The sequence below is a fragment of the Felis catus genome, chromosome D1 (assembly GCF_018350175.1).
Source record: "Felis catus isolate Fca126 chromosome D1, F.catus_Fca126_mat1.0, whole genome shotgun sequence".
NCBI lineage: Eukaryota > Metazoa > Chordata > Mammalia > Carnivora > Felidae > Felis > Felis catus.
Genome location: NC_058377.1, coordinates 2,327,373 through 2,350,000, shown reverse-complemented (window position 1 = coordinate 2,350,000; position 22,628 = coordinate 2,327,373). Strand labels below are relative to the sequence as shown.

Below are 22,628 nucleotides of genomic sequence, written 5' to 3'. Positions count from 1 at the left end.
GAAACATAGAAACAAGTCAGGCCTTCGCTTCACCATGGGGTAAGCAAGAAGAGCCTCGTGGTGGTCACTTCCAGGTCACTCCACCTACTGGAGGTTAGGTCTGGCCACATGAACACCAGTGGATAATTCTTCACCCCCCAGGTTCCCCCTGCTGTGACTGTTAATATTACAGTCGTGATGCCTCATTAGCTGGGGCCCCTGAGTGAGAAAACAGGAAGCAGGGCCCCCCCCACCAGCCCAAAGTTGATGGATGTGTAGTATGAGCAAGAAATAACCTTTTATTAAAACCAGTGAGGGGCTCCTGGGTGGCGTAGTCGGTTAAGCGTCCGACTTCAGCCAGGTCAGGATCTCGCGGTCCATGACTTCGAGCCCCGCGTCGGGCTCTGGGCTGATGGCTCAGAGCCTGGAGCCTGTTTCCGATTCTGTGTCTCCCTCTGTCTCTGCCCCTCCCCCGTTTATGCTCTGTCTCTCTCTGTCCCAAAAATAAATAAACGTTGAAAAAAAATTAAAAAATAAATAAATAAATTAAAAAAAACAGTGAGACTTTGGCTGGCACAGTCTAACCTTTCCTGAGTGTGCATGGGATGAGGGAAGAATCTGGAGGAGGCCCACCAGCTCCGGTAAAGATACTGGTGAGACTTGTTCGCATGAGATTGGACGAGAAACAGAAGGCTGGCTCCGCTCCCAAGCTCCACCCGCTGTAAAACCCGACGTGGCTTCATAGCAGGAGCTTCTGTGGGGAAAACACATCCGCTTTGAAACAAAGCTTGTTTTAACAAAATGGTAATAGCATGAATCGATCCATAAAAGTAAAACCTCTTTTGGTGCATTATCCCCATGAAAGTCCCAAGTTCACGCCTTTTCTCAATTGCGTCTCAAAAGTCTTCAAAGTTATTTCTCTCCTTCAGTATTGAGACGGAGAGCCAGTGACCTTTCTTGTAACCAGTGTATGTGTGTGTGTGTGTGTGTGTGTGTGTGTGTGTGTGTGTGTTTTCCTGATTTGCTTAGCTTAGCACTTTGGGACTCAGAATTTTTTAACGTTTATTAATTTTTGCGAGAGAGACAGAGCATGAGCGGGGGAAGGGCAGAGAGAGAGAGGGAGACACAGAATCCGAAGCAGGCTCCAGGCTCCGAGGTGTCAGCACAGAGCCCGACGCGGGGCTCGAACCCAAGAACTGTGAGATCATGGCCTGAGCTGAAGTCGGACGCTCAACTGACTGAGCCACCCAGGCACCCCCAGGCCTCAAGAATTTCCAGAAAGATCGAGGAATGCTGGGAATCCGTGTGCATTTCCTGCTTAATTAATTGTTCTCTCATTTTTGGCTCCTGTGAGTTACTGATCTCTAGAGCAAACGATTCTCTTGAAAGCTATCAGCTTTTGACAGATAGATGTTTATCACCATCACAATGTATGAATTATTTGCATTAATATGTCATAGCTTTGACAATTCTTTGACCTATTCTGAGATATATAGTAATTTCTACTGCCTTTAATTTTATTGTCTGAGGTAGGGAGGGAATTTATTTTCTTAAGGCCCAGTGACAGGTCAAAATTTAGCTTTATGTACTTGTATATATCTTCTCAGCTTTGGTCCTGTAAAGTGCTTGATTCTTTGTTTACAAGAGAATATGGATGAGCTATCATTTCTCCGCTTTTTATTGTATGTATATTTTTCATTTCTTTTTCCACACACATTTGTATGCATAAAAACCCTTTAATTTTAGAGCTCCCTTTTAATGCAAACTTTATAAAGGCATTTGAAGTGACAGTTAGATATCCAAATGTAAATTATACTTCATCCATAAATGGTGCTGCACCTGAAAATATATGAATTTGAAGTAAGGTGGATAGTTCTCTCTTAAGCATGACTAAACTTACACAAAACTCTGTCCCAACCTGCTCCATTTCCTAACAGTTGGACCGTCCTACACTATTTCCCTATTTTGAAATATTAATATTTGAGGGGCACCTGGGTGGCTCAGTCACTTAAGCATCTGCCTTTGGCTCGGGTCATGATCTCATGGTTCATGAGTTCGAGTCCCACATCGGGTGAACTTGAGCCCCGCTTTGGGCGAGCCCCATTTTTCCCTCTCTCTCTTTCTCTCTCTCCCTCTCTCTGTCCCTTGCTCATTTGCTTCCTCTCTCTCTCTCAAAAAAAAAAAAAAAGGAAGAAAGAAACATTAATATGCAAAAAAAGTGTTTTTTTTGGTATTGAAAAGTGACTCAATCTGTAAATAGCACCAAGGCCATGCAGCTTAATAAACACATAAGCATAATTATAGATCTATGTCATGTCTTCGTGTGTATTACATGGGAGGTGATTAATGCACATATCAAACATAGACATAGGTATATACAGAGCACAAATCATAAGGATCCTTATATTAACTCCCAGTTTTCTTCTTGGATTTGATGAATCTTTAGTCACATGTGATTAGGAAAATGCTTTCTCTTTGTCACATGAATCGCGTTTTCAATCTGTGGGCTTTTTCAGAACCATTGTCTTTGTTCCCCCCTGTTCAGATTCCACGGTGGTTTTGTTGGACTGACTGCTTCCTCCTGAAACTTGCCCTGTAAAATAACTTCAGAAACTTCTCACTCTCTGTGCATACTCAGAGTTCATACTTCAGTCTTCCTGACGATGTAAGGATACGATTTTTCATATAATTAGTGTTTCCTAGAGAAAAGGCTAAAACTACTTTTTCCTGGGTATGACTTCCCTTTCTGTTTTGTCTGTTATCTTTCTATGTCTCTGAGCTGTGTTGCCAGTGATTAAAGCAGATAATTTTTGTCGTTACGATTGTCTTGTTTTCTAGGTTCACATTAGGATAAGTGAAAAGTTCTCTGATTCTGTATTGCTTTCTGTCATGCCACTCAGCAGTGCCCATCCCCACCTACCACAGTTCTGAGTGGTATTATTCATTTCTCTTCACATCCTTCACGTGTCAACAACATCAGAAAACAAAGGTCTACAGTAGAAGAAAAGAATTATTGGGGAAATAATTAATGTGAATTATCCTGTTTTAATTTTTATTTATTATTTTTTAATGCTTATTTTTGAGAGAGAGAGATAGAGAGACAAAGCGTGAGCAGGGGAGGGGCAGAGAGAGAGGGAGACAGAGAATCTGAAGCAGGCTCCAGGCGCTGAGCTGTCAGCAAAGAGCCGACGCGGGGCTCAAAGGCACGAACCGTGAGATCATGACCTGAGCCGAAGTCGGATGCTTAACCGACTGAGCCGCCCAGGTGCCCCTTTAATATGAATTATCCTAATGTGATAGAATACAGTATGGCTGTTTTAGGGCAATCTTTAATTTCACTGACTTTAATTTTCTAAATCTAGACCAAAAATAATTTTCATTTGATTATAAGTTTACAATCACTTCTATAATATACCTATAAAGTAGAAGCCATTTTGCAGGAAAGAGTATAGAGTAATCCCCCCGCCCCTTACTTGCCATCTCACTTTCCACGATTTCGGTGACCCCGGGTCACCTGTGGTCAGGAAGCAGGTGATGTAAAGTTGTAAAGTTCTGATGTAAAGTTGAAAGGTCAGGAGTAACCTCATGCTTTATCACAAGCCTGTGTCATTTACCTCACTGCGTTTTATCACCTCACATCATCATGAGAAGTGTGAGTACAGAATAAGATATTTTGAGGGAGAGAGAGAGAACGCCCACATTCATTAAGTTTTGTCACAGTATCTTGTTATAATTGTTTTTATTTCATTAGTATCTGCTGTTGATCTTTCACTGTGTCTAATTATAAAGGAGGCTTTATCAGAGGTATGCATGTTTAGAGAAAACATAGTGTAGATAGGGTTCAATACGATCTGTGGTTCCAGGCATCCACGGGGGTCTTGGAACATGTGGCCTGTGGCTCCAAGAGGCTACCGAAATCGCTCACCATTGTGTAATGACCCAACAAAACCTCGTGTGTTAAAAGATCTCGTGAGGTGAGGAATAATCACTCTCACATGGTACTTTGGCCATCGCCGCACTCCTGGTGACGGTTTCTGGCAAACGTGCAAAAAAGAATTCACGGTACTTTGTATTTTCCTATGCTGCTCGACTCACATTCTTCAAGAAGAACAATTTTGAGCTCAGGGAATTATCAAGTGAGGTTAGTCTCCAGAAACACTCTCCAAATTGTCACTCTGAGGAAGTTTGTTTACAAAACATTAACACTTTGGCGCGTGCCAAAAGGAACTGTAATTAAAAAAAAAAAAAAAAAAAAAAAAAAAAAAGATGCCGAACTGGCAGACAACCAACTCCCTCCTCCCCGAACCTTCGTAATTAGAAAGGTTTTGTATTACGGCTGGAGTTCCTAGAAAAATCTCTGCTGGAGAATTGAAAATAAACGGCTGACGTTTAATCTGCTTTGTGCCCGAGTTGCTTAAAAGCAGAGTGAGCACAGGTGACTTGTTGGAGAGCTGATCGGGGGGTCTGGGGGGGGGGGGGCCTCGTGCTCACCAGGAACATGGGACAGGTGTGCCCGAGTCTCCTTCGTGAGCATGGCCCCACCAAGACACCCGGCAAGGCGTTAGTCCAGTGATGGCACGATTCGGTGCCTTAGGAAACACGGAGGGGAGAGATGTTAAGAATGCTCTCATGCTGATTTTTAAACTAACGTTCCTAATGAAGTCTAACACCTTTAGCACCACAGCCCTGTGCTTCTGAAGTTAGATGATTTTGCATAAATTGTCTCCTAATTAAATTCCCCTTCATCCCCATTGTGTGTCTTCGGGTCTGTCCTACACATCGACCTACTCGTTTTAGAATTAGGGACTCCGTGCCCTACACTCTTCCGTACTCTCCACCTCTCCCTCTTTCTTGTTTGCGTCTTCAACGTGCACTGCACTGCCTCTTGCTAATGAAGGTACTATTTTGCATTCTAGGATGTTTTTCTATCTTTCTATACTGTGTTGTTAGCCACTGAGGGAGAATGCGAAGATAATTGTGGTAATCCCGATCTTAACGCATTAGGCAGAGCTGAGCTCACTGCTGTAAATTCCACGCTTACGTCAGTCACCCGACTCTGCAGGTTGTCAGGTAGATCTGAGCGTGGCCCCCACACGCAACAGCAGATCCTGCTTTTTTTTCTCCCAGTGTTGTCCTTCTTTTTCTTGGTCCCTGGCTTTTTCGCCGTGGTACAGCCTGCTTACATAGTCAACACGGTGGCACAGATTTTGATGGAAATAGTACAGAATAGGAGGAAGGACCTTTCGGTGGAGCTCTCCCCACAATGTAGCCCCCACAATGTCAGGCCCACTGGCTACATCAAAATGGACATCTTAGAAATACATTTTTCTGCTTTATTTCTGATAAAGCTCCCTTTTATGTGTTGTCTTACTTCGAGATACCCTTCAGTTTGTAAGAAGTCCGAATACGCATTTTATGCAGAAACGTCCATCCGTGTGTGGATGTAACGGATACATCTTCTACATTTTTTAAGGTTATGTATTTATTTTGAGAGAGACAGAGACAGCATGAGCCGGAGAGGGAGAGCGAGAATCCCAAGCAGGCTCCATTCGCACTGTCAGCACGGAGCCGACAGTGGGCTCAATCCCACGAACCGTGAGATCGTGACCTGAGCTGAAATCAAGAGCTGGACGCTTAACCGACTGAGCCCCCCACACACCCCTCAGATATATTTTGAGAGTCTCCCCTTGCCCACACTAGCAGGCACTGGCATTCCTTTTCCTCAAGGAATGTAGCATTCTGCGTATGATTTTTTCTTTCTACTCTCCTACGAGACCGTCAGAGAAATTATAAAGCACCTTTCAGTATCTTCAGTGTTTGTCTCCTGTACCTAACCAGCCTCACTTAGCTTTAAAAAGGGCTAAACACAGAGTACATTGTTCCCGCATTAAAAGATTTACTTAAACTCTTCCATAATGTGTTCAGCACAGATTGATGTACGAAGGAGCTACTTAGGTGCCTGGAATACTTTTCTAGTATATAAGAAATAAAAATTTTCCGGGTGCCTGGGTGGTCAGTCGGTTAGGGCCTGACTCTGGATTTCAGCTCAGGTCATGACCTCACGGTGTGTGAGATCGAGCCCCACATGGGCCTGCTTGGGATTCTGTCTCTCCGTCTCTTTCTGCCCCTCCCTTGCTCACCCCTTCTCTCTCTGTCTCTCAAAATAAATACATAAACATTAAAATAAGAAAAAAAAAGAAATAAAGGTTGTTCTAAATGTGTGTTGGAACAACTCGTTAGAGTTACCCACTTGTACTCTTATTTTAGATGACAAGGTACAACTGTGTATAAAATTATGGTCAGACAGAAGTGTCTATCCCATTGGAGATTTTGAACTTGAGATTCCATTTCCCCATCTCTGCCTCGCCCTTGACTACTTAGTCATGGTCAGACCACTGGCAGGTGCATCCTCTTGAAAGAAAATGGTCACGTCACTTGGACCCGAAGTGAGTCTTGAGTGCCACATTACACAGACCCTGAAGTATGAATTTAAGAACCAGGAGCCACAAAGAGGACACGGTGTGTGGAATCCTGGAGTTGGTCACAGTGGGAAAGCCACCAGGGTGAGAACACCGACCGTGGGGTTGGACTGAAGTCCACTCTTACACACACTGGCCTCTGCAGCAAATCACTTTAACTTCTCGCTGCTGGTTTCATTACCTGTTGAAGTCACAAAACAAAATTAAATTTAAAAGAGAAAGCAGAATGAGAGCAATGATATTTACTGCCTCCTTTTTTGTTACATAAACTTATATTTATGATGGACTTACAGAATTGGGTTCTTACAACCATTGTTGCTCCCTGCAAAAATCAAGTAGCCTCGTTGGGGTTGTTTAGCATTGGAAGTGGGACTTCTTCGTTTGTATATCATTCGGCTATAGTCTGGGCCAGCGCCATTTCTGTGATCTAGTGCATAATTACGGAGCAGGCATTTTACAAATGAAGTTTTGTAATATATCCCTTTGCAAGTTAGGACTTTCCTGACTCAGTGACCGTTCTTTGTTTTTGCCTCTTGGCTGCAGAATAGAGTTTGTGACATCAGTCGTGCCTCTGGCTCCTGGACTGGGACAGTGGGGCAAACGGGTAGGCCTGGACTGTTGTGCTGAGTTTGTGTGAGCACCAGGTGCAGTCTGTAATTCTACCATTGTGTTCCGATGGAATCGTTGATCAAGCATTTTCATCCTTATGTAGCCACTGAGCATTTGGCCTCTGCATTTTAGGTTGTCATAGATAACATTACGACCTGAGAATAAATAAAAGCATTAGCATTATTTATGATTTCATCTGTTCTTAAACATTACATTATGGATCACCATGTATCTCTGTTGGGACCAGGAAGGACTCGATTCCATGAAATGAGAAAGCTAGGTCCAGGGTTGACCCGCAGAGTCAGCAGGTAGGCGACTCGATTTGATGAAATGGAGAAAGCTAGGTTGGGGGTTGACCCACAGAGTCAGCGGGTAGGCGACTCGATTCCATGAAATGGAGAAAGCTAGGTTGGGGGTTGACCCGCAGAGTCAGCGGGTAGGCGACTCGATTCCATGAAATGGAGAAAGCTAGGTCCAGGGTTGACCCGCAGAGTCAGCAGGTAGGCGACTCGATTTGATGAAATGGAGAAAGCTAGGTTGGGGGTTGACCCGCAGAGTCAGTGGGTAGGCGACTTGATTCCATGAAATGGAGAAAGCTAGGTTGGGGGTTGACCCGCAGAGTCAGCGGGTAGGCGACTTGATTCCATGAAATGGAGAAAGCTAGGTCCGGGGTTGACCTGCAGAGTCAGAGGGTAGGCGACTCGATTCGATGAAATGGAGAAAGCTAGGTCGGGGGTTGACCCACAGAGTCAGTGGGTAGGCAACTCGATTCCATGAAATGGAGAAAGCTAGGTCCGGGGTTGACCCTCAGAGTCGGTAGGTGGGTGACTCAATTCCATGAAATGGAGAAAGCTAGGTCTGGGGTTGACCCGCAGAGTCGGTGGGTAGGCGACTCGATTCCATGAAATGGAGAAAGCTAGGTCCGGGGTTGACCCGCAGAGTCGGTAGGTAGGCGACTCAATTCCATGCAATGGAGAAAGCTAGGTCCGGGGTTGACCCTCAGAGTCGGTGGGTAGGTGACTCGATTCCATGAAATGGAGAAAGCTAGGTCAGGGGTTGACCCGCAGAGTCGGTGGGTAGGCGCCTGTGGACCAGAAATGATGAGGTGGAGGAGGCTCCGAGGTCAAAGACAGGAAGGCAAGTCCCAAACAGGTCAGCAGCTGGTGAGGTCAGATGGAAAACTGAACTTGAGGTGTGGAGTCATAGCAAGGAGGTGCAGGAACCAAGAAAGTCAAGAATAAGAAGCAAAGTAGTAGACCATGTGAGATGGTCCTCAAGGTGAGTGGTTCTCCAATAGGGAGCGTTTGCATCACCTGGAGGGCCATTACAACAAATAGTGCTGGTCTCTACCCCCAGCTTTGCTGCCTCAGTAGGTCTGGGTAGGGCCCAATCATGTGCATTTCTAACAAGCTCCCAGGTGATGTTAATGAGTCTCATTTGGGAACCCCACTTGGCTGTTCTAGATGAATCCCAGACAGAAGTGATGAGGCCTGCAGTGACTTTTCATGAGCTCCTTTGACACTCGGTTGGATGAGTTGAGTTTGTTTAAAGGGTTGGGGACAGAATCAACAAATACAACATTTGGCGTGGGGTTTTTTTTCCATTTTAATTGGTTTAAAAAAAAGATGAAATGCATAACTCAGAGTTTATGAGGATGTAAACTTCCTTCTGTGTGAGAATATATAATAAGAAGTTACATTCTTGCCATATAAACTTGCATGGAAACTGTTGTCTATGAAAAGTGATGTGTTTCATATTTTTGTGGCTCAACAGCTCCCACCACACTCTGGTTAAAGGTGTGTGCTCTGAAGAGTCAATGCCTAGGGTCAAATTGTGATTCACCACTAGCTCTGTGCCCGGAGCTAACAAGTTTCTTACATGCTCTGAACTTCCTCGGTCACGCGGGGGATATTTACTAATATCATAGGGTTGTTGCAAGATTGAGTGACTATCATATGCTTACTGGGGTGCCTGGTGCATAATAATTGTCCCATCAATGTTAGCATGATTGCACACCACAGTAAATGCTCTCATTCAGAAGGGTGACTTCATCTATAAGACTTGGTGGTAATCCGGGGTAAACCCGGTATGTTGGGTCTGTACTGTAATTCATTATAACTCTTCTGCTAAAAAGAGCCCTGAGTCGGCATGAAGTTATACACTATATGTAAACAGTGTGATTCACAAGTCAGAGCAGATTACAGATAGCAAAGAGTCTAAAACTGCGTCTACCAAATTTAAGACTAAGGGAAGAGTGGTTAAAAGCATCAGGTCTGGGGCCGGAGAGCCCAGGTTAGTGCTCTGACTCCATCCTTTACCTGCTCTGTGACTTTAAAGAAATTCCTTGACCTCTCTGTGCCTCAGAGTCTTCATCTGTAGAATGGCAGTGATAGCCACGTCGCAGAGTTGTTACAAACGCTCACACATGCATACAGTGTCCTATTTGTAAACAGTTTACATGCAAAGAGCTTCAACAATGTCTGGCCCAAAGTGAGCAGTATAAATGGGGTCACTGTCATTCATGTGTGTCTATATGTATATTTTGGCAGGATTTTGATTTTTTAAAAATTTTTTAATGTTTATTTTTGAGAGAGACAGCATGAGCAGGGGAGGGGCAGAAAGAGAGGGGGCATAGAATCTGAAGCAGGCTCTAGGCTCTGAGCTGTTGTCACAGAGCCCGACACGGGGTTTGAACTCACAAACTGTGAGATCATGACCTGAGCTGAAGTCAGACGCTTAACTGACTGAGCCACCCAGGTGCCCCAGGATTTTGATTTTTAAGGGAAAATAAATCAGGAAACTTGATAAAAAAATTTTTTTTTCAGGTTGATATAGTTCAAAACAGTGCAGTATAGGTAAATTTGTAATACTGGAAACCAATTTGTCTTAACCAAACTATATCAGAAGGAAACTCCACCCCACCACTGCTTTCTTAAGAGTGGAATAAGCATCTCCTGGGACGCCTGGGTGGCTCAGTCAGTTCAGCGGCCGACTTCGGCTTCAAATCTCACGGTTTGTGAGTTCAAGCCCCGCGTCGGGCTCCACGCTGACACTCTGAGCCTGCTTGGGATTCTCTCTCTCCCTTTGTCTCTGCTCCTCTCGCTCTCTCTCAAAATAAGTAAATGACCTTAAACAGTAAAAATACTAAGTTAGAGAAATATTAAGCAAATAATGCTACTGCAGGAAACACGGCACGGATTATGACGGTAAATCTCTAGTAATGCAAGTGTTGAAAACACTGCAAAACATCATGTTTAGATCCTGTGCTCGGTGACTGACTGTTGATTGACTGGTGGATGGTTGACATTTCTCTTCCTCGCAAACAGCCCTCCCCCATTTCCTACAAGCCCCAGATGACAGTTGAGCAGACAGGCAGTTTTCATGGCTACATTTGCAGTGTCAGGTGAAGGGAAGAGAAGAGGGGAAGGCCAGCCAGGAAGAGTGTTTGTCGTTCCCGGGGAGGGCGTGTGGCTGGGCTCACTGGGGGGGGCACAGAGCTGTGCTCTCGCGTCCTGGGTTCAAGTCTGCAGTTCCCATGCAAGACGCTTCTGCATCTCGTGGGCTGTGTCCTCCTCCTCCCTCTGGTACGTGGGGAGCCTCCAGCCGCCCTCCGCATCCCAGCCTTCCCGTGGCTTCCAGCAGCGACGTAAGCCTCCCTGACCCGGCTCGCTGAATTACAGGCCTCGAGTAAACGCTCTGCGGGCAAGCACAAATGGACTGTGGTTGGATGCAGCACCGGCAGGGTCCGCACAGCCAGAATCCAAAGTGCAAAGAACTCTGCGTGTGGGAAGGATGTAGACACGGACCCGCCTCGGCTGTCAGGCTGACACAGGTCTCCCAGCCTTAGGTCAGAGTTCACGGCTTATGGGCACGGCTCGTACCCCCTGCACTTCAGACGCCAGCTGCAGATTTTGGGGTGCCATAACCAACAGGCTATCAATTCAGGGTCCCCCCGTAAACCCGTCAAGTTTGATGATTTGATAGAACAACTCGTAGAACTCACAAAGGCACTAGAGTTACAATGACAGTTTTACTGCTAAGTTTTATTGTAAAGAGTGCATTTCAGGACCAGCCCAGTGAGGACACACAGGGTGAGATCTGGGGGCTGGTGGGGGTTGGGGTCCCAAGCACGAAGCACCCTCCCCAGCAAGTGCACGTGCACCAACAGCCGGGAGGTTTACTCAAGCTTCCAGCACCAGACTTTTCCCGGGGTTTCATTCTCCAGGTGGGACTGGGAGAATGACTGCTGATGGGACCAGACTCCATCTACAGTGCTCCTTTCCTCCAGGGAGGTTGTGAGGTCAGGCTGATGTCAGGGCTCCAAACCCTCTGCCTTTCAACACACGGTTGGGTTGGTCTTACTGCATAGCCAGCCCACTTCCGGAAACTGTTGGGGAGGGGGCAGTTAGTTGCCTCATTAGTGTAAACCCAGACGTGGCCCCAGGGCCCACGGTGAATAACGAAGACCCTTCAGTCACCTGGGAAGTTCTAACTGGGTAGGATTTCCCGGTCAAGAACCCAGCACAAAGACCACACAAGTTCTTTATCGTACGACACGTGGAAAATACAAGAATTGGGCCCATAAGTCACCGAAAACTCAGGCAAAGAACTAATGATTTTTGTGACACAGAAACCACTGGAAAATGTCATTTGAATAAAAAATGAGTAGTTATTAGGGGCACCTGGGTGGCGGTTGGTTAAGCGTCCGACTTCGGCTCAGGCCATGATCTCACGGCTCATGAGTTCGAGCCCCGCGTCAGGCTCTGTGCTGACAGCTCGGAGCCTGGAGCCTGCTTCCGATTCTGTGTCTCCCTCTCTCTCTGTCCCTTGCCTGCTCACACTCTTTCTCTGTCTCTCAAAAATAAATAAACATTAAAAAAACTTTTAAAAAATGAGCAGTCATTAAGCACCATTGGATCCTTTCATATTTTTCACTCCCTCGGTCATTTGTTCAGTGATATTTCTGGACTTCTACCTGCGCTTGTTGCTGAAGCTATAATGCCAATGCTGTAAGGGTAGAGGAAAACAGAAAGTTGTTGTTTTGCTTTTTGGGGGGCTTTTTGTGTCATAGGGAAAAATGGAAGGGTTAATGAACTATTTGAAATTATTTACTCATTTTGATGTCGATCTAAACGAACCTGAGTTCTGAGGTGACTTCATGTGCCTCGTCGAAAACTATGTTAAAAGAGGTCTCCAATCACAAAATATCGCCAGCAAGTGCAGACTTGTGAGGACTCAGGGGACTGGGGGTAAGAGAAGGAGTCTGTCCGTTCTGCGTAGAAAGAACCAGAAAGCGGCCGCTTGGACTCAGGTTGTTAGACGAAATCGCGACGTGCTCTGAAATGTGATGTTTTCAACTGCTGTGTTTTTTTTGTTGTTGTTGTTTGTTTTTTTGCTTTCTCGTAATTGGAACAACATACTAATTTCTACAAGTTTGTGACTACTAACAGACAGCAATCACCTCACAGACTTGTACCGAAGAGACGAGACCATCCAGGTGACAGGAAACGGCCATGTGCAGAGCCCTCGCTTCCCCAACAGCTACCCCAGGAACCTGCTTCTGACGTGGCGCCTGCGTTCCCAGGAGAAAACAAGAATACAGCTGGCCTTTGACAGTCAGTTCGGATTAGAGGAGGCGGAAAATGATATCTGCAGGTGAGTGGGGAGAAACGCAGGTCAGGGGTCACGCCCAAGGGGAAGAAACGATGGATGTAAAACCTGGCTTCGTGCTTTCCTTTGGGGACCCGCCCGGATCCGAGCGGACAAAATACAGGGGGCACAGGCTTTGTCTGCAGAGGGCCCGGTCACAGAACCCCAGGTACGCACCCGTCAGAGCCGGGCCACCGGGCTGCTGGGGAAGGGCCCCTGTGTTGGCCGGGCCTCGAGCAGCCTTTGGGAGCACATAGACGCATCCAGCATCCCGCGATACCCGCAGCCACATCATGTGGGTGTAAGGAGCCCCCGTAGGGCTCCGGGAACTGACCCTGGCCATTGTAGCCCGCGCACTGGAAGGTGGTGACGGTGAGGACCATGTCAGGGCCTTACCCTGAAATCCTGGGCCTCAGAGAAGAAAGAAACATCACCCCCCCCCCCTCAGATGGTCCGTTTGCCGTCCTTTTCTGGGTCTGCTCGATCATCTTGTCCCTTCTAAGCCTATGTATCGGAGAGCGCCCTGGCTGTTCTGGGAGTTGCCTGCTCACAGCGTCGCAGTCGCTGAATCAGCATGTAGGGGACGGGAGGGCTTTGTTTCCTTTCTGTGCTTCCCGCACGCGCGGGTTCTGCGATGCCAGATCCTTTCAGCAGGTCTATTTTCCTCTGAATAAGAAGAGGGTGCCTCAAATTTGGCTGTCCTTTGTCGCATGTTGATTATGCTGACAGCTTTTGTTGTGTGGCTGTTTCTTCCAGAATAACAGCAGTGCCTGTTACTTTCAGGACCACAGAGGGTAATGTATGCCAGAAAGCAGACACAAATACGTGCCCCAAGAGCCGGCTCACGTTTACAGAGAGGACACACTCCAGCGGGTCTTGTGGCTTGTCACCCCTGAAAGGGAGAACTGATTTTCTGTGCTGGAGAAAGAGTTGGTGCAGAAAAAAAAAAAAAATGTTTTTTTGAGGACTGTTCAGGGGTGATGGCATGAAAGGGAAGCCAGGTCTCCATGATGAGGTGAGGTTTTGATCCGGGTAGATGGGAGCTGTGTCAGCACCCATGCCTTGGAAATGGAAGACGCTAAGCGTGGTTTCCTTTCTGGACCTTTCAGCCAATCCAGTGGTGTCTCAAAATTCGTGGAGGCAGATAGAGGAGTAAGAGGCAGGGAAGGGGACAGGAAGAAGGAAAAGACAGACTGACTTCGTCTCAGGGAAAAACTACGCTGATGGATTTAAACCACAAGAAAGTGACCTTTGGTGGTATTAACGAAGTTTCAAGTACACTCATTCTTTGCGCGGTAACTGTGATTTACACATACTGTATATAAAATGCAATGCGCTTGGTTTCCTGCCATCTGTTCCCAAGCCTCCTTGATGTTTACATTGTAATATTTTATTGCTTGAATAATGATTCTTTGCGAGTGCTTCTCACCTTCCAAGCACCGCATAAACATGAAGTAATTAATTTACACACCACCCAAGAGATACCCAGCCGGTGAATTTGTGTAAACCTCTTACTTTGCTCAGAGGGAAACTGAGGGAAAAGGACGGAAGGGCCCCATAAATCACCGTCAACGAAGTGTAGTCGCCCAGTCGTTACACGATCCCGCCCGGTCCAGTAAAAGCTCTGTGCCTCCTGGTGGACTTTCTCCATATTCAGCCGCCATGTTTCTCGTGCTGATCCCGCCAGGGCAGTTGTGAAGAACATATCAAGCGGGTTGAGTCTACGACCGCTGTTCGCCCAGAGTGCCCATCCTTTGCGTTGTGACTTTAGCATTCAGAGACATTCGGGGAGAGGCAGAGTGACTGATGGCCGGAACCGAAGGGCAGATAGTTCAGCTCACAAGTAGAATGTCCTGAGATTTGGGATGTCCTGAAAATAAAGTCAGTGATCCCTGGAAGATGTCCACTGTGTCCCTGAAGACAGTCTACTGTGTGATGGAAAGGTTATATGGAACATTGAAAGAGGCCTTCCCCACCTCCTCAGTCCTGGCATTCTGTGTTTCTCTGACCAGCCTCAGAGCCGAATCACCTCATCCACACCCTGGTTTAACCAGATACCTCCAGTATTTCTTAGGGCACCTCCCTCCCCCAAATCGTAATGCTTTTCACTATGATAACCATCCTAGTTTATTATAGGATCCTTGCAAAAGACAGTTTCCAAAAGGGAAGAGAGCTTTTTATTTTATTTTACCATCTATTTGCTGTAATGAGATGATGTAACATAATGCTGATTCCACATGCTGTATAGATACGGATCATTTCTTAAGGGACCACTGGATGTGGCGAATTAATTAAAAGTGGGAATTGGTTTGAAAACCTTTATATAGTAAATATTTGCGCATGTAATTAAAGCTGGGTCTCCAAAAATAGGACAACAGATTATAATTATTACTTTTCCTAGGAAACCCTTCCAAGCCAGATGTTCAGAAAGTGGCCCATTTTGATGACTGTTGATTTGGGAATACTCATGGCTAAATGTGCATAAACGTTCTTTCAGCTTATTGACGTTTGAATTTGAAAGACTGAACCCAAAGACTGGCTTTCCTGTAAAAATTTCTGTAGGCTTTAATTTTCATGTTAGGTGGTAGTCATGAGAAATCACATATGTTACTTTTAATTTCTCCGGGGAAGGATGAATGTCAAAGTGTGCTGTAATCAAAATTTGTTTATTTCTGTCACATTGAAACTAGGTATGATTTTGTGGAGGTTGAAGATGTATCTGAGACCAGTACCGTAATTAGAGGGCGGTGGTGTGGACACAAAGACGCTCCCCCCAGAATAACATCAAGAACAAACCAAATTAAAATAACATTCAAGTCTGATGACTACTTCGTGGCTAAACCTGGATTCAAGATCTATTATTCTTTTGTGGTAAGTATCCTAACCGCCCTGTGATTAAAAGCAGACACTGGTTTCACGAAGTACAGAGATCATTTTCTATGATGAAACGCAGTGGTGTGAGGGTGAACTGTGTTAATTCTCCGTGGGATGCTCCATTACTGCCCTACGACCAACGTGGTATACAGCTTTCTGGAGTAAGGAGCACTGTTTTGATCTATTAGGTCAACCCTTGGGTCTATGCATAGTAAACAGAAAAAGGGAAATGGTTGATATTAGTAACGCAGTGTTACCTCTGGTTCAGCTGATGCAAGGTGAATGCAGAGCCAAATAAAAGGCATGTGAGAGTTGAGTATCTTTAGTTTAAAGAGTTGTCTGTGTCATTCCAGCCACAGAGAAGAGTCTGGACAATTTCAGCTGAAATTACCCAGACGTGGGAGGGGTCTCTGTCATGATCATGGAGCCTTAGCGTTGTCAAGAGTCGTAAAGTTCGTGAACTTCCTCGAGTAGACCCAGGAGTGTGGCGCTGTTGTGTTGGCTACACTCCTGCTTAGTCATGGTCTCACCTCTGCTTAACACCTCCACAACCCTTCCCAGGTTTAAGTGGATCTAACCGTTGGAAAATGCTCAATCTCTTATTGAGTCAAAATCCGCATGGTAGTCAGTTCTCGTTGTTGGGCACATGCGATCAGGTGTCTCCTTTACTCAGTCAGGTATTGATAAGACTCTGTAAGGTTCCTGCTCACTGTCAGCCTCTGACAGGTGCAGTAGATACCACGGTGAGCAAGACAGACAGGGTTCTTGAGCCCCTGGGAGCTCATAATCTCGTAGGGATGGCAGCCTATTAAAAAGCTGTAATAACGGAGAACAGTGAACAAAGGCGAAAGTACCAGGTTCTGTGAGTTCGGCTCAGGGAGACATTGGCATAATTTTACCTGTCCGTGACCTTGGCTATCCCTGAACCCTTCTTGTGTTCGTAGCGTGTGACCTTTTATTCTCCCATGAGCGCGCTTCATTCCCGTTCAGTTTGTCTTTATCCGTCTTCAAAGCACGGATGTCAAAATCGAACCCAGGGCTACGGATGGAGTCACTGTGTGTTTTGTCTCCCCTCCTGTGGGTTTTTTTTTTCTTTTTCGCATAATAGTGAGCTTTTAAAAGCTAAGTGAATTCTACATCAGAATAAATGAAAAAATAGCATGAGGCGACACCGCTTCCCGTTTTAATTTGAAAATAATCCATCAGGCATGATTTACGTTACTGCAAACACATCAGTGCTGCTCAGCGTTAAAATTCAAGGGCGAACCTTTGGTTTCTCTGTTTCTGTCTTTTAATGTGTTCAGTGCTGTTCTGTTCTCCACTGTTCACGGGCTGCACAGGCTGGGCACGTTGGGATGGTGATGGATAGGCTTAGGGAAAGACCTTTTTTCCCTTAAAATATCAAGAAGTGTTAGTGCTGACGGATAGACTTTCTGTGAAATTTGACGACTAAACTGAACGGTCCGTAAGTCAGTTAGAAACACCCTAACTCTCATACAGTGTCATTCAGCCAAAATAACTCCTTTTCTTTTTTTCTTTTTTTTTTTTTCAACGTTTTTTATTTATTTTTGGGACAGAGAGAGACAGAGCATGAACGGGGGAGGGGCAGAGAGAGAGGGAGACACAGAATCGGAAACAGGCTCCAGGCTCCGAGCCATCAGCCCAGAGCCCAACGCGGGGCTCGAACTCACGGGCGGCGAGATCGTGACCTGGCTGAAGTCGGACGCTTAACCGACTGCGCCATCCAGGTGCCCCAAAATAACTCCTTTTCTATGGAAGAGGCAGCACAGGTATGGATTTGGGGGGAATGAATAGTCCTTTTTGGAGGTGTTCGAGCTCACGGTGCCGGCCCATCACCCGTTGAGTGGCCAGCATTAAGCGGCATGTTGAGTGGCCCCTGAGTCTGGCTGGAAACTGGCGTCACTCACTCGCTCACCTCCGCCAGGACATTAATTGTGGGTTTTAGGAGCGAGAATACTTATAATTTTTGGTGTATTTCCCTACTAATCTCTTGGTCTGCATTTTTGAGGACAGATCCAGGCTCCTTTTTGGTTTCTCAAGGCATCTGGCACCAAATAGCATCAACTAGAGCCAGAGAGCTTTGGTGGCTGAACTCCAAGAGGTGGAATGAACTTCACCTACAGGGGTGTGTGGACTATAGATAGGTGGGCTTTTTTTTTTTTTTAATGTTTACTTCTTTTAGAGAGAGAGAGTGCGCGCGTGAGCAGGGGAGGAGCAGAGAGAGAGGGAGAGAGGGAGAGACAGAGAGAGAGACAGGATCTGAAGCAGGCTCTAGGCCCTGAGCTGTCAGCACAGAGCCTGACGCAGGGCTCGAACTCAGGAACTGTGAGATCGTGACCTGAGCTGAAGTTGGACGTTTAACCGACTAATCCCCCCCAGGCGCCCCAAAGATCTGTCTGGCTTTTGATAAAAGCCTGTTTCTTGCTCAACAGGGATAGAAGGTCACTATGGCTTGACCGGTGTATTGGAGAGATCATTTTATTTTACTTTTTTAAGTGTATTTATTTACTTGGAGAGAGAGAGAGCATGCTCTGGGGAGGGGCAGAGAGGGGCAGCGAGGGGGGAGGGGAGAGAGAGAGAGACAGAGAGAGAGAGACAGAGAGAGAGAGAGAGAAAGAAACCCCAGCAGACTGCACTGCCAGCACAGAGTCCGATGTGGGGCTAAAATTCACCAACTGTGAGATTACGACCTGAGCCAAAATCTAGAGTTGGATGCTGACTGAGCCACCCAGGTGTTCCGGGAAGATCATTTTATTTGTGTTTAAATTGTACTTGCAGAGACTTTGAAAGGGCAGTGTTTATAAAGCCAGATGCTACAGAGACTGGGCCTAAAACCTAAAGTTGACCACCTCTAAGCTGATACAGAGACAAGGGATTAAACACAGCAGACGCTCTCCGAGTATATCTGAGCGACTATTTTTACAATGTTACGCAGCCCCACAAAACTTGTAAGGGTCACAGGCAGCTGTTTTTTGCCATGCCTACCTTCAGGCATGCTAGATCTAGGGAAATTTGAGCAGAGAATAGTTCCTGAGGAGTGAGTGTCCTCTTGGAAAATGGCAGCTAGCTCTCTGGGTAGGTCGGTACCACCCCCCTTCTCATCTCTACCTTTTCACCTGTCTGCTTCGCATGGGACATCCTTCTAACTGGTACCTCAGTGACTCTCCGGGTGCAGAAGGAGTTGCCCTAGATGCAAATCACAGGTGCACGGGACCACAGGAGCCCTGGAATCACATCTATGTGATCTGTACTCATCGCATCTTTGCAGTACCCAGTCCCATGTGCATCTTTGCTTAGGTTTTCATTCCACCAAAGTGTGGGAGACTCATGGTTCACATCACGATCACTTATTTGTGGTCACGAGTGGTTCACAAGTTACAATTTTGTGTGATGTGCTTGGGATTCGATCTTGTACCTTTTTTTTTTCACAGTACCTGTCTCGGTCTCTCCTAGAGCACAGCCTCATGGGACCAGAGTTTTGCTGTAAAGCTCACTTTGGATCGACTAAGGTTTCCCTACTTACCAATGGTCTGCTATTAAACAAGTCTCTTCCCCTTTCCTGTCACATGTATCAAATGATGATAATTGGCACTGGTGTGAGGCTTTTAAATGGTACCAAATACTTCGTGCCGTGCCTAGGATGTAGTAAATGGTCAATAAATAATGGTGCTAATTATCCCACCTTTACAGTCACTAATTGTGTATATATGTGTCTTCCAAGTTCATGGTGTTTAAAAAATTCAGCTGAGTAAATTTTAGACGTCTTGTCGGCTGTATTCAATGATTTGCTCATGAGGCAGCCCCCAAGCTAGCCGACAGGAAGGAGCTGCAAGGAGGTACGTGAACAGAAAGTCTAATATACGCAGAAGGGAGTGGGAACAAGGGAGTTCTACTGGGCAAAAAGCTGAGTGAGTTAGTGCAAAGTTACTTGTGTTTAGAAGACAGCAGGGATCTGTCAGGTAGATTATGCACTAGAGCTGATGAGGAGATTCCTGAGTGACTGCTTTAAGAATCCATTGGGGGGAAACCAGAATTATAAGTAGGTCTCAGTTCGGTCACATGGGCCTTAGCATGAGTGACTCCATTTTAAGCCTGTTGTCTTATTTTCAGCATTCATAATGAACTCTTCAAGGGTCTTCTTGCTGTGTGTATTCTACGCAGTGCCTTACACACGGCTAGCTAGCCCGTTTGTTGAGTTGACTCTTTCCAGGTGAAATATGATTCGTTAGAACTGCCTGATTTCAGTTTTTGCTCTCCTGCTCAGGCTTTTTTCCTTAATTTCACTCTACTGTGGAGAAGAGGTAAACGTCAGAGGGCATAATTAGGCAGAATGGATAATGTTATCAAATCCTTGTTAGCAAGATGTGGTTGTCTAAATAAATCAAGCTCTCCCACCTCCAACTCACTTTGTTGGGGAATGTCAGGAATCTGTTAAGTAGGTCTTTGGAAGGGTATCCAATTACAAGGCTCCCATTGGATTCCCAGAAGGCAACCGGCATGAGTGTGAATCTCAGCTCTACCCTTTACTACGGTTTGTTCATCCGTAAAGTGGTGGTCATACTGCCTGAGATGAAGTAGTCATGAGGATGAAATTAGACAATTTTTGTAGAGTGTTCTGCCTGGAACTTATTCATTCCTCAAATATCCGCTGTTCTGACTACTGTCGTCGTCACTGGTGTTATTAACACATCGGGTGACGGGTGAACTCGACATTCCCACACAAACGGCCCAGCTGTCCTGTGTAGGTGGGCACGTGTATGCCCACCTCAGGCCGTAATCCACTTCCTTTGTCCACGGTAGAAATATTTTCTTGTACGTTGTAACAAACCTAAAAACGTTTATTGGTGTGAGTGAGTTTGCGCACGGCGCACACATGTGTTTAATGTAAGGGTCATTTTTTTTTTTCATTCAAAAACAAAAAATGACGTCATTTTAAAGCTACTCAAAAACTTTCTTTTTATGAAATAATTCTAGTTTATTTCATTATTTGAAATCCGCTAGTACCTATTACAAACAATTAAAAAAGCAATTTTGTCAGGTCAGTTGCTTAAGTATATGTCTCTAGTTTGAATTTCTAGCAGTGAAGTTAGGATTTCCATTGAGATTGAAACTCTGCATGAAGCATGGTTTTGCCTTGTAAGTAATTATTCCAAATAGAAAAAGAAAAGGAAGAAGGGAAAGGAGGAGAGCAAACAGGAGGAATAAAACCCAGGAACTGAATAAGATCGGGTTCCCAATTGTAGCACCTTTTGCAGATTCTAATTTTGTTTAGTCTAAGGCTTACCAGTTGGTTAAAGAAAAACAGACTAAGGGTGTGGGCAGTTCACTCTATTCCCCTGAGCCGAATTCTCAGAAGGAGCTGGAGAGCGAAGGACGCCTTCACTTTCTCTGTAAAATGTGTGGAAATGCTGTCCTAATTTTCGCAGATGAAATCGTTGGACATCCTGAACACGTACGGGTGCTTGGCCACACAGCCAGGACTATGTGTAGATCAAAGGACTGTCGTGGTCAGGGTGGTGACCACACAGCAGCTCTCCCCATCAGTTTCTTCCTTTCAAATAGACCCTCCTGAAGGTTTGGGGGCTGTGAGATTGTTCATTGAATACCCACTGTGAGCTAGACCCAGCGACGTCCAGCGCCCTGGAGATCCAGCCTGAAAAAGACAGTGTGTCTGCCCTCAGGACCTCGCCTGGTAGTGGGCACAAACGGGCAATAAATGCCTAAGTAACTAGGGAAGTCAGGACGCGTTCACAAACCACAATTACTTGCAGTTCGGTAAAGGCAGGAAAGAAGATAGACATGGGTAGTGTGATGGAGAGTGATGGACAGCTAGAGTGTCATGGCGGGAGGCACCGTGAGAAGCCGGGGGAGAAAAGAACAGCAGATCCTAAGACCCTAACACAGAAACGAGAAGATGTCTTTCGCGTGACAGTCAGTAATAGTTCTCTTGCTGTCTTGGGATGCAGGCTGCTGGAAGGGAGCAGACGTAAGGGCGGGGGAACACAACAGCACCTAACGGCCCTCAGTCAAGAGTGAGAAAGGAGGTTTCCCATCTCAGCCCATCTTCTCGTGCGTCTCTCAAGGGTCCCAGCGCTTGGACCAGGGGTCAGCTAAGTCCAGACACCGAGAAAGTGTCAGCAAGGTTTCAGACAACGTGTGGGGCAGGGACAGGGTCCAGCAGGAGGGGAGCAGAGCAGGAGGGACAGACGTGGGCTCTAGAAGCCCGAGGTTGCCCGGGCCTGCCACGTTGGTGAGCCTGGCAGGGGGTTCAGAGGCTGTGGGGCGAAGCACATTCTTTAGGACAGAGTCTCCCTTTTGTGGCCCTTCGTAGGCAAGGGGAGACAGATGTTCTTAGTGAAATTTTACAAATGTCCTAAAGTGTCACTAATCACATAGAATGTTTTGGGGAACCAGGAGTCTCTTTGGAAAGGGTGAGTGAACTCGTTTTAATCAGATTGCTTTCCTAAAACCTGAACACATAATGAGAACTTTAATAGAATTCGTGAAGGACTGAAGAGCAAAATTTAGTATGATCTTGGAGCGAAGGATGATTTCTGAAAGGGTGTGGCTAGGTCCAGAAGCACATTGTGGGTGAGGGGAATGAAGGGCAGGTTGAGCTCTTGCAGGAGGTGGGGGTGGGGAGGAGAAGAGGAGGAGATAGATTAAAAAAAAAAAAAGTTTAAGGAAACAGGAGGAGACAGAAAAGTGAGGTGGAATGAAGTCCCATGATAATAGCACGTGGCCCTGCCCAACTCTTATTTCAATGCGTTATTCAACAGGCTTTTTACTGAGCGTGTATTATGTGCCGTGCAGTAGGGTCCGTACTGGATAGAGCGTAGTGAAGAAATGCTTTATGGTCCTGCTGTCCTGTCATAGAACTTATAATTTGGCACAGTCCTGAGGAGGAGGAGGAGGAGAATATATTTTAAAATAATAATAATGAAAATACAATAACGATAGCATCCAACCATCTGGGTGACCGTGAGGATTAAACGTATGAGGCATCGCCTGTGCAGA

The 22,628-nt window shown here is 45.9% G+C and overlaps 1 protein-coding gene across 2 annotated transcripts in view; it reads left to right on the top strand.

Moving 5' to 3' along the window:
• The window catches only part of PDGFD (platelet derived growth factor D), a 221,306-nt gene that overhangs the window by 136,577 nt on the left and 62,101 nt on the right, over window positions 1-22,628 (top strand). The window contains exons 2-3 of one of the 2 annotated variants that reach the window (XM_023239055.2): window positions 12,536-12,722; window positions 15,407-15,587. In XM_023239055.2, the coding sequence (XP_023094823.1) occupies window positions 12,536-12,722; window positions 15,407-15,587 (368 nt within the window). Of the gene's footprint in view, window positions 1-12,517; window positions 12,723-15,406; window positions 15,588-22,628 lie in introns of both variants that reach the window. The other variant, XM_023239054.2, reaches the window with a different exon arrangement.